The sequence below is a fragment of the Panthera pardus genome, unplaced genomic scaffold (assembly GCF_024362965.1).
Source record: "Panthera pardus isolate Hobbes unplaced genomic scaffold, ASM2436296v1 HiC_scaffold_6, whole genome shotgun sequence".
NCBI lineage: Eukaryota > Metazoa > Chordata > Mammalia > Carnivora > Felidae > Panthera > Panthera pardus.
Window position 1 is genome coordinate 50,218,471 of NW_026526991.1, and position 12,686 is coordinate 50,231,156.

General features: G+C 42.4%; 1 protein-coding gene across 16 annotated transcripts in view; it reads left to right on the forward strand.

Annotated features, from left to right (window-relative positions):
- The window catches only part of GRIP1 (glutamate receptor interacting protein 1), a 682,822-nt gene that overhangs the window by 603,941 nt on the left and 66,195 nt on the right, over positions 1-12,686 (forward strand). For all 16 annotated transcript variants that reach the window (XM_019455025.2, XM_053896004.1, XM_053896010.1 and 13 more), the window contains one exon: positions 8,149-8,229. In XM_019455025.2, coding sequence (XP_019310570.2) covers positions 8,149-8,229 — 81 coding nt within the window. The remainder of the gene's footprint in view (positions 1-8,148; positions 8,230-12,686) is intronic.

Sequence of the window (12,686 nt, forward strand, 5' to 3'; positions counted from 1 at the left end):
GGAGTTAATGGTAGGGCTGGGATTTTCACCCAGACGGTCTGGCTCCTAAGGCCATGCTCTAACCACTACACATACTGCCTTGAGGGAATCTAGGCTACAGATGGATGGAAGTCAATAATGGATCAGCATGGTAGACTGGGAAGAAAGAGAGGACTCAAGGGCTTAGGAGTATTCAGGAAGAAAAATGGGCGTAGTAAGAGAAAGTTGAGGAGGGAGCTAATGGCGGGAGACTGAGGTCAAAGTGGCATATTAGAGCTTAGCATTTCAGAGAAGGTCAAGTAGGGCTCAGGGTAGTGAGCTGCTGAAGTGAAGTAGAAGGGAGGCGAATATTATTCAACCAGAGGTCTGGGAAATTGGAATGCAGTGTGATGGAAAGAGCATCCACACAGTGGAATCTCCCAGAAGGAGGGCAGGACTTGGAATGAGGGAGTATGAACTAGCTGCTGTTGACATGCTGAACACAAGCCCATCAGAGGATCTCTGCAGTTTCCCCTGCCTGAGTAGCTCTTCCCTCCCACATTCAGGTGGTTTGCTTACTTCATTCAGGTCTTTGCTCAAATATCACTCGTTCAGGGAATCATTCCCTCACCATAACACTCTGTTCCTGTGCCCAGATTTATGGTTCTTCTTAGCCTTACTCATGCTCTGATGTTATATTGTGGATGTACTTATTGTCTCATCTTCTCCACTGGAAAAATATCTATGATGTCAGGGACTTTGTGCCTTTTGTTCACTAATGTATCCCAGCACCCAGAATAGTGCTTGGAATACAAGAGCCTCTCAGCCAATACTTGGTGAATGAATGAATGAATGAATGAATGAAGTGCATTTGTCTCTCCTGAGGGACTGGATCCAGGAACCTCAGTTTGCATCAAGAACTGATTTCAGGGGTGCATGGGTGGCTCAGTCACTTACCCTTCTGACTCTTGGTTTTGGCTCAAGTCATGATCTCACAGTTCGTGGGTTTGAGCCCCACATCAAGCTCTGTGCTCACAGCCCAGAGCCCGCTTGGGATTCTCTCTCCCTCTCTCTCTCTCCCTCCCTCTCTCTCTCTCTCTCTCTCAAAATAAGTAAATAAACTTAAAAAAAAAAAGAACTGATTTCATATCCACTATTTCTCTGGAGTTCCTGGTCTCTCAGTGTTGCTTGTCTCTGCGTATCTGCTCCATTTGTCTCTCTACAAGTTTTTTCTGGCTTTTGATTGTACTTGATTGCCCCATCTTTGCTGAAGGGCCCAGCCAGTGCCAGCCAGTTCAAGTTTCTAATTCTCAGATTTGTTAGCTTCCCCTTCTTGTCAGTTGTGACCAAGCAGGAATCTGGTAGAAGGACCCTGTAAGGATCAGTCAGATGTTGATGAGGGTGTGCTTTTCAAAGAAGGCCGTCCAGCAGCCCCAGAATGTATTACTACAATCACAGAACATTAGTGGTGAAGGGACTCTTACAATCCAATACCTTCATTTATTTATAAATGGAGAAACTGAAGTTTGGGCGGGGAAACTCAAGGTCATAGAGCAAAGTAGACTGTTGACTTGCACCTGTCTTTTTCATATCATATTACACTGCCTGTTCAGGAGATGTGGGGGTTTCCAGCACGGAAGCGCAGGATTTCTGAATTTCTGCGTATTGTCGTTGTGTGTTGAGGGGAGATGGCTATCCTGTGCATTGTAGGATGTAACAGCATATTCTTGAAACCCCCCTGTAGTGGAATGGCCAGCACAATTTGACCTCTGCCATAAGCAGGATCCAAGCATTTACTTGTGCTATCAATACATGTTTATTTTATGTGTATCCTCAATGTTTTTTCATTGTTTAATCCATACTTAATGTATATGTATAGCTTAATATTTGCTGATTAACTATTTGAATATCCTTGGTTTAAGCTCCTCTAAGAAATAGAAACTTGTCTATTAAACTCACTCTGTTCAGTGCCAAGTTTGCTTGAATAAGAGACAGGGGAAAAGGGACCAAAGGTCTTTCCCCCCTGCCCAATTGTTCCAGAAATCAACGTGTTTCAAATGGATAGAAATGATGTAGAATAAGGCCAGAAAAAAAATATGCTCCCATCCTGTCATTCTCTCCTCCCTTGCTCATGGCCAACATCACTAATTGATTTCAGTATTCTCTTGCTGAGCCCAGACACAACATCAGAATCTCCAATAAAACACTTTAGTTAGTCATTACCAATCTACTGGAATCTGCTGGAAACTGCTGGGGTCAGAAAGCTCTCTTGTAGCCAATTGAGATCTTGGAACATTGGTATAGGAAATCTCCGGACATGAGCTAATTCAAGACTAGTCCTATCCTGGATTCACTCCTAATTGCCCGAATGTGGGCCACCCATTTCCAAAATTCTTCCTCAGAAACATACCAAGATATTAATTCCCAAACTATTGGGTCTCAGAGATAAGCCATCTCTATTTTAAGTAACACAGAGTTTAAAAAGCTTTCCTGTCAGTGAAAGACAGATACCATATGTTTTCACTCATATGTGGATCCTGAAAAGCTTAACAGAAAACCATGGGGGAGGGGATGGGGGAAAAAAAGTTACAGAGAAGGAGGGAGGCAAACTATAAGAGACAAATGCTGAGAACAAACTGAGGGTTGATGGGGGGTAGGGGAGAGGGGAAAGTGGGTGATGGCATTGAGGAGGGCACCTGTTGGGATGAGCACTGGGTGTTGTATGGAAACCAATTTGACAATCAATTATATTTAATTAAAAAAAAAAAAAAAAAGCTTGGGGCGCCTAGGTGCCTCGGTCGGTTGAGCGTCTGACTTCGGCTCAGGTCATGATCTCACAGTCTGTGAGTTGGAGCCCCGCATCAGGCTCTGTGCTGATGGCTCAGAGCCTGGAGCCTGCTTCCGATTCTGTGCCTCCCTCTCTCTCTGCCCCTTCCCCGCTCATGCTCTGTCTCTCTCTGTCTCTCAAAAATGAATAAACGTTAAAAAAAATTAAAAAAAAAAAAGAAAGCTTGCCTGTGAGTACACTCTTGCCTAAATCTATCTCTTTTAATGGGCACCACTGTATAAACAACATTGTAGTGACATTGATGGGATTCTTTTTAAAGCTGAAATTATTCACAGCCTCATCACTTTAATAAAAGTTTTTTTTATATTTCTTTGCAACGTCGTTTATCATGTATATAATTGTATAAAGCTATATTCATAATATATACACAACTTACATTTTGCCTTTTTCAATACTGTCTTTTAAATACCAGTCTACAAAATTGTGAACACTTGAAGATTCTGCTTTGACTATGAAGTTATTTTGTCAGAAAAAAAAAAAAATACGGCTTTGTTCTGGAAAGAAGTCCCAGTGAAAATCCTATCAAATGATGTTTGCCATCATTGCAGGAGCCCCCGTGCTTTCCTCTGAGTGGTTGGGGGTTAAGCATTTATGTTTCCCCGCTCCCTCTCAGAACTCCTTACTTTTTCAAGTCTCATAAGGGTGTGCAGGTTGATGAATTATGATGGGGTGATTATCTTACTGTGCCAACAACGAATGCTTCAGGCAGGAAAAGCAGGCCGATTGGAAAGAAGGGAGCCTATGTTTACCCAAATGTGTTTTTAATTACAGTATTAACAAAGATAAGGCAAAACAAGAGAAGCACAAAATAATCACATGGGAGTCTAACAAAGTAAACATTCCAGCTGTTTGTTCTAAACCTATGATTTCTCCAAGTATCTTTTCCTCTCCAATAGTAGTTCTTTAAGAAACACCAATGTAAATAGGCCTTTGCTTCAACCACCAAATAACTGTGTGGGCAAAAACAAAACAAAGAAACAAAAAAAACTTACCAAGTATAAAATAAATCATGTTAGCATTTAAAGATTAAAATGAAGCCACGGCTGATCAAAGAGATTCATTTGTTGATATTTCTTCATCATTATGAATATTTCAAATCTCATGTAGTCAAACATGATTCATTACTATTTTCCAGAAAGTGGTAATATCTCCTCCAGTGTCATTAACAATGTTAATCTCGGTCAAGGTTCCCTGCATTAAAAATTTATAAAAGCAAAATGTTGCTATAGTAACAATTCTAGATCAATGATTCCCGGCCCGTAGGGTTCCAAGACCTCATTTGTATAGTAGCATCATGGACAAGCTGTTATATACATACGTGAATACATGTATACATACATACGAGCATACCATATGCTCCCCTCCCCTTTCACAGAGAATTTTTGTAAAAAACACAGAACACTTGGGGCGCCTGGGTGGCTCAGTTGGTTAAGCGTCCGACTTCAGCTCAGGTCACGATCTCACGGTCCGTGAGTTCGAGCCCCACGTCGGGCTCTGGGCTGATGGCTCAGAGCCTGGAGCCTGCTTCCGATTCTGTGTCTCCCTCTCTCTCTGCCCCTCCCCCATTCATGCTCTGTCTCTCTCTGTCTCAAAAATAAATAAACGTTAAAAAAAAAAAATTTAAAAAAAAAAAAAACACAGAACACTAAAACAAACATACATCAAGTGAGTTCCAGAATTAGCGAAGCCGTTTTCTGCCTCTAAAGCTTCTTATGCATGTACTCATGGACCACTTGCAAGCCTTATCTGGGTAATGAAATTCCTACCACACCCATGAACACTTCTGTGGAGGCTTTCTGCTTAGCTCCCATCCCATTTCCTCTACCAGCTCAATGTGTTCATCAGGGATCTTTCCATTGCAAGCAGCAGAAATGCACAGGAGCTAATTCAGACAGAGAAGGGGCATTTACTGGAAGCACACAGGTGTTTCACAGCCCTGGAGGACAGGAAATGCAGACAGCCCCAGGAAGCTCTCGAATCAGACAAAAGGGCTGTCAAGGCCAAGCACAGGCTTTCCAAGACCTCGTGCAGGCTCCTCATGTGCCCTCGCTTCTCTCTGCAGACTGGCTGTTGGTGCAGATAGGCAAAATGTGGTCCATTCAAATGCCCTCTCAGCCCCCAGTCTGCATGGTAATTCCCCACTCTTAACTGTCACTTTAGGGGTGAGAAGAAGGTGGCAATTAGTCTTCCACTGTTGGAACAGGGAATGTAGAGGACTTAGGGAAGAGATGGAAGAAAGGCACAGATTTGAGAAATGTTTGGGAAGTAAATATTTATACCTGCAGCATCCAAAGCCAGGAAGTAAAGCACACCTATATACTGTTACTTACCTCTTTTCTTTTTCTCCCCCAGTGTATCAAACCTAGCCAGTCTTTTTGAAATCTGTTAGGGAAAATAATTTTATCTATCTCAAGACCTATTGGGAAATGGGAAGGGTACAAATTCTTTTTTTTTTTTTTTAAGTTTATGTTAGAGAGAGAGAGACAGAGTGCACATAAGGAAGGGGCAGAGACAGAGGGAGAGAGAGAGAATCCCGAATAGGCTGTACTGTCAGTGCAGAGCCCAATGCAGGGCCCGAACCCAAAAACTATGAGATCATGACCTGAGCCAAAATCAAGAGTCGGATGCCCAACCGACTGAGCCACCCAGGCGCCCCAAGGGTACAGATTCTTTATGAATAAACAAATGAATATATATGGATCCTTTCTGGTACATCAGTGTGTTAGTTGGGGACAACAGCAAAGCCAAAGACATCCACTCACAGTCTGTGACACTCATCGAAAAGTTAAGAAGAGTAGGAGGGTGCTAAGCAAAATAAGTCAGAGAACGACGAATACCATATGATCTCATTCATATGTGGAATTTAAGAAACACAAAAAAAGAAAATAGGGAAAAAGTCTGAGAGAGACAGGAGAGAGAGAGATTGGCAGACCAAGAAATAGACTCCTAACTGTAGAAAACAAACTCGTGGTTATGGGGCGGGGGCAGAGGGATGGAGGAAATAAGTGATGGGGATTGGGGAGGGCACTTGTGATGAGCACTGGGTGTTGTATGGAGGTGTTGAATCCCTAAATTGCACACCTGAAACTAATATTGTGGTGTATGTTAACTCACCAGAATTTAAGTAAAAACTTAAAAAAAAAAAACAACCAAAGACCAGTGGGAGGGACTGGGAGAAGCAGCTTGGGGATCTGTTTTTCACAGGTGGCATTCTAGAAGCCCAGAGGGCCCAGAGAAATCAAATTTTTATTGTGTTTTCCAGTTGAACAGCCTGTGGCATATCTTCTGTTTTGGAAGATCAGATTCTTGTCTTATAAAAGGTTCACTGGCCTAAATTCCTCCTAGAAGAGTCCAAAAGGCCTGGACGGGCAAGTTAAGGCTGAGGAAGGGAGTCTCCAGCTGTTCTCATGAGACCATCCCCACTTCCACCTAAGCTTGGCAGAGACAAAATGTGTTCAGTATGTGATTAACAAATTGAACCCAGGGCCTCATGGTTGTGGTGGAGTCCTTGTGTGCGGGTTAAGCACTGAGCAAAATCAAGCAGTAAAAATGGTTTAGTTCTGCCATCCCACAAGCCCCCACTTACGCTAATGCTTCCCTTCACGGGCGCCTTCCACCCCTTTCCAAAACCTTCAAGAAAGGATTATAGTCATTAGCAGCTTAGGGTCAATAGATGTTATCTCCTCAGAGGATATTTTCTTGCTTTCTTGCTTTCTTTTCTTAATGTTTGTTTTTGAGAAAGAGAGAGAGAGAGAGCATGAGCAGGGGAGGGGCAGGTAGAGAGGAAGACACAGAATCTGAAGCAGGCTCCAGGTTCTGAGCTGTCAGCACAGAGCCCGATGTGGGACTCGAACTCACGAACCTCAAGATCATGACCTGGGCTGAAGTCGGAAGCTTAACCGGACGTTTAACGTATTTTCTTTTTAGCCTTAACTCTAACTGAAGGTCTCCCAGACTGTTAAAGGAATTTTAAGAAGAGTCTATTTAAGAATATGTAGCAGTTCCCTCTTTTCTCCAATACTAGTCAGGCCCTGGTGAATCCACTGAGTTCTATCCAGGGTTGAGATTCAGCCAGCTCCACTGGTTCTCTCTGTTGCTACAGTGTCACCTTACCTCTGTACCGGTTGGACAGGATCTGAGCCAACCTGCACCCTGTCCCAGTACCCCCTGCCCTCCCGTTCCTCCCCGGGACCTCCCAGAGCTCCCCATGATCCAGAAACCTAAGCACAATCCTTGATGCAGTTGGGTCCTCCGGGGACCCTCTGTTCCAACCTAGCAGTCAGCGTCCAGTCTGACTGGTTGTGGCCAGTACCCTTCTGGCTGCAAAATATTTTGAGAATCACTCTCGCTTCTACCTCTTGAGGGGTACTTTTCACTGTTTAGATTACAAATTAAGGCACCTCCTATCCCCCACCCCCAGCCCCTATCAACAACCATCGCATCAAACTAAAATTTCTCTTAAAACCTATTCCCCTAGCTACCTTCAAGAAACAGTTGAAAAAAAGAATTGCTGACTAGGTAATTCTGGAAAAATATGGTTGAAGAGGAAAAAAAAAGATATATATGTAAAACCAGACCTATGATTAAACTTTAGTATGCCTAAGAATTACCTGGAGAGTGGGGCACCTGGAGCCTGCTTCAAATTCTATGTCTCCCTCCCTCTGCCCTTCCCTGCTCACTCTCTGTCTCTCTCAAAATAAACATTAAAGGGGCACCTGGGTGGCTCAGTCGGTTGAGCCTCTGACTTCAGCTCAGGTCATGATCTCACAGTTCATGGGTTCGAGCCCCACGTCAGGCTCTGTGCGGACAGCTCGGAGCCTGGAGCCTGCTTCAGATTCTGTGCCTTCCTTTCTCTCTCTGCCCCTCCCCTGCTCACACTCTGTCAATCTCTCTCTCAAAAAATAAAAAAAAACATTAAAAAAATTTTTTTTAATAAACATTTTAAAAAATCTGTTAAAAAAATCACCTGGAGAATATGTTTAAAATGTAGACGTCTAGGCTTTATCTTCAGAAACTCTGATTCCATAGATCCCGGATGATTCAGGAATCTGTTTGTAACTTGCATTCCAGGCAAATTCGATGCAAATGTTGCCTGAATAACACTTAAGAAATACTGAACTCAGCTGTTGCTGTGAAATGCACACAGTTGCCTCCAAGCAGGACATCCACTCTTAACCAGGAATGCAATTTATCAGGATTTTATAGGCATTCATTTACTTCAATTCCTACAACTTGAACTTCAGACGATTATGATACAAGAATCCCTGATGCATTTCCATTGATTGGTGCTCCATTCTTCCTGGTCACCTACAAACGTACTCTTCTTTGTTTTGAAATTACAGAGTCTGTCATCCCAAGTAGTGGAACGTTTCATGTAAAGCTCCCTAAGAAGCATAATGTGGAACTTGGAATAACCATCAGTTGTAAGTAAAAGTGACTTTTTTTTTAATGCAGCATTTAAAAAAGACATTAGGAAATTGTATTGTCAAATGGCTTACAGGTGTGAAAAATGTTTTAAGTGTCATTGCCAAGTTTCCCTGTAATGTTACAAACATACAGAGCCACTCACACCTCTAGCACTCAACTAGCGGTGTGAATGGGGCATTTACTTAAACTGTCTCCAGTCTTATGTTTCTCCATCTGTCAAATGGAAATAAGGATATCTACAAAATATAGGATTGTTTATACTCTGGTTTCTCTTCAGATTGCATAAATCTTTCGCCTTTTACAAAATATAGAATTGTTTGAAGTATTATGTAAAATAACATATACCTAGTATATAGGTATATAACATATTTATATACCTAGTATATAGGTATATAACATATTTATACCTAGTGCAGTCCCTGGCAAGTAATAAGTGCCCAATAAATGTGTCTCACCCCCACCATGAATAGTTAAATGAGCATATAAATGCATATGGGTTCCCTACATTTTATTATATTGTGATTAAGTCTTCACAGTAATCCATTTCACTAACAAAAGTCGCATTTATTTCCTTTTAAAACTATCCTCCTATCTGCCCACTATGCATCTATAAGCCATTTTACAACACTGAAATATTATCTCTTAATTTAGTAACTTTCTGAATTCCTGCATGGTCCAAGGTGTCTGGGTAACCAAACCAAAAAGAAAAGCAGAACTATAAATGTGTTTAATTCCCTCCTTTCCTCGGGCTCTAGATGAATAACTGCTTTGGTAAAACAGCTTTGAAAATTTCAGCCCCTGTTTATAGAATGGGAATTGAAGTTTTTATGCTGTTAATATCCATAAACTAGGTTCATCCACAAATGCCCCAAGAAAATGAAGCAAATGATTAATACATGAAGACCAAAGAGGCAATGTTTGTGATCAAGGAGTGGTCCCTTCAAGAAAGAGTGATGAGGTTACATCAAGGCACTTTATGCCATGCCTCGCTACACTCTGTTGGATCGCATTTATGTCAGCGGTTAAGGCAAAAATAGTTCTCAACTGGGCAGTGTGAAATGGGGGCTGTCCACTGCCACTTTGACAATATAAACGCAACACTGAAAATGAAATTTCAGTTATAACCAATACATCAGACAGATCTGGCACAACACTAAAAATAGTGGACCTACAACACAGAATCAGTGTTAAGGACAAGAAGCTATGTGTATGAGAGAGCGCCTGTACCCACCTCCTGAACGCCAGTGTGGCCTCCTGGGAGAAGAGTAGGACCGAGGTGTCTACATGCCTCTCTATGATATGTAGAAAGGTGAGGTGGGATTTGGAAGACTCTGGACCTCTTCTAGGTACTACCAAAGTCACTTATGCCTTTAACTGGGTCGCTTAGCCTCTCAGTCTGTTCATCATGAAACGGGATGCGGTCATTCTCTCAACAGCGCTGGTTACTGAAATTAAGGGAGAGCTCATCAGAACTTACTATTCTAAAAATGTTTGGGGCTCAACGTGGCTGCTGCAACCCCCGTGTAGCTTCAAAGCTGCTCTCTATTCTGTTTATTCCATTCCATTTATTTATTCCTTCAGGATTGGCTATGAAAACGGCCTCTCTTGGAGTAGGACATAAACTGCTGGCTTCTCACAGAGGCGCACTGTCCACTCCGTTCTTTCTTCCCTTTGCCTTCGTTAAATAAATGCGTCCTGAGCGCCTACCACGCCTAGGCCCTCTGCTAGGTTTTGAAAATGCACTCCCTGTCCTTAGAGATGTGTATTGCTTGTGCGCAGGCCAAAAACACCCACTGCTCAGAAGCTTCTTTTGCCACATAGTCATTTTACTTCCAAATTTTAAGTGGGAAAATTGTCTTTATGGTTTTTCATACAATCGATTTAGTCTTTTTTTTTTAAGTTTATTTATTTATTTTGAGAGAGAGAGAGAGCACGAGCAGGGGAGGGGCAGAGAGAAAGGGGGGGAGAGACAGAGAATCCCAAGCAGGCTCTGCACTAACAGTGCAGAGCCTGACATGGGGCTCGAACCCACGAACTGAGAGATCACGACCTGAGCCAAAGCCAAGAGTTGGATGCTTAACCAACTGAGCCACCCAGGCGCCCCTGCAATAGACTTATTCTTAAAAGTTGATATACATAGGGGAGGAGAGTAGGGAGATGGACAAAATGGGTGAAGGGGAGTGGGAGATACAGGCTTCCATTATGGAATGAGTAAGTCACAGGAACAAAAGGGACAGCATAGAGGATATAGTCGATGGTATTGTAACAGCATTGCATGGTGACAGGTGGTGGGTGGCCGCACTTGTGGTGAGCATAGCATAACAAATAGACCTGTCGAACCACTATATTTTACACTTAAACTAATGTAACGCTGTGTGTCAACTATACCTCCGTTTTTAAAAATTTAAAGAAAAAAATTGATATACACAAAAGCGTAGTTTAACTATAAAGGAGAGTATCCATTTAGAAACTAATCCTATGATATATACTTTTTTTTTTAAGTTGGCACTTAGCTGCTTAATCTTTGAATACACTTTGAATACACTTCGAAGTGTATTCAGGTACACACAAGTACAACATATTTTATTCATATGAAGAGTCATTTAAAATTATGCTTTTTGATGGTGTTATACATGTATTAAGCATTACATTTAATACCAACAGTGGAAACTACTCCAAAACCCCCACAAGAATGGCCTGACTTTCAGCCAGCGGTAAGCTGAAGTGGTTTATGGAAGCTACCAGTATGATGCTATTCCTGGATGAAGACGGAGATATGACACATAAGCTTGTCAGATATGCTTGTCAGCCCGTCTATGGAGCTACAGCTCCATTTATACAACTTAACGCCATACTGAGTTTGTGTCTCCTCATGGAAAATACTCATATTTTCCCAAATGAGAAAACAGAATTTACTTTAAAGAAAAAAAAAAAAAGGCCAGGGGCACCTGAGTGGCTCAGTTGGTTAAGCACCTGACTGCAGTCCAGGCCATGATCTCAAATTGCATGAGTTTGAGCCCCACATTAGGCTCTGTGCTGCCTGCCAGCTTGGAGCCTACTTTGGATTCTATGCCACCCTGTCTCTGCTCCTCCTTCTGCTCGTGCTCTCTCTCTCAAAAATAAATAAGAATTTTTAAAAAGGCCAGAATCCGTGTTTATTGTTATGAAATAGTAAACTCCTGAGGCCTCACACAGTTCCTGACGTATACAAGGTGCTTATTTTTTTTTTATGTTTTTTTTGTTTTTTTTTTTTGAGAGAGAGAGGGAGAGAGCAGGGAAGGGACAGAGAGAGACAAAGAGAGAGAATCCCAAGCAGACTCTGCTCTCCAAGTGCAGAGCCCAATGCGGGGCTCAATCCCAACTGTGAGCTCATGACCTGCACCAAAATCAAGAGTTAGAGGCTTAACCGACTGAGCCACCCAGGTGCCCCTACACGGTGCTTATTTAATCCCTCTCTTTGTTGAGTGAATGAATAAGGAGTCCATCAGAAACAATCTTCTACTAACTATCTTCTACTAACCACTGTTCACTCCAGAAAATGAGCCTTTGAAGGAGACAGTGAATATAGATGTTTAAGCAAAGGCCTTTGTGTGAGCCAAAGATACACTAACTTGAAAAATGATTAAGAGCAAGCCTCAGAGCCTAGACCACCCCACTCCTCGATTCTCTTGACCTCTCTGTACCATGTTCTTATCTATTAAACGGTGCACTCGCTCCCTTCTTGATAGCATGGTTGACAAGATTAAATGAGTTGGTATACGTAGAGTGCCTAGAACCGATTATGAACCCTAACAAGTGTTCGTTATTATGATGATTGCTATTTATCTTACATATAGAGCCTCATGAAATATTTTAACTCAAGCTGTACTGCACACAATTACGGCACTTGGGTAGGAAACCAAGGGATGCTGTTCTCAAACACACGCAGGTACTGTTAGTGAAACTGAGGCAATGCAGGGCTTTATTGACGTATCTCACTATCTTTATACAAAGTCCTCATCCGTCTTCTTCACCTTGTGAAAACCTGAGTGCTAAGAGGCAGGCCCTCATCTCGGGACGCATTCCACCGGCGCCTTTTATACTTGGCTTAAGCCTCACTCTTCATACCTAATTGACTGAGAAATGAGCCTCTCTGACTTTGGATGTGGTGAGCAGTTTTAGACTAATTTTCTTCAGTTCCTGATGAGACATTCATAGCACATTAGCATCAGGCATTACTTTTATTGATGTTATTGCTATAACATGGAGCAATTTATTATAGCAAATAAAGTGGAACAGCCTCGCAGAAGGATGGGGTATAGGACAACATCCTAAAACTCTGACAGCTCAGCCAATCAGATGCCAGAGCGCGAACCCTCTAACACGGCCCGGCTGCCTTCCAAGCCAGAGAGCCCCGGCTGCCTGTCATGCGCGGTTGTCAGTCAAGTCACGTTGATATGGGTGTTTTCTTTTG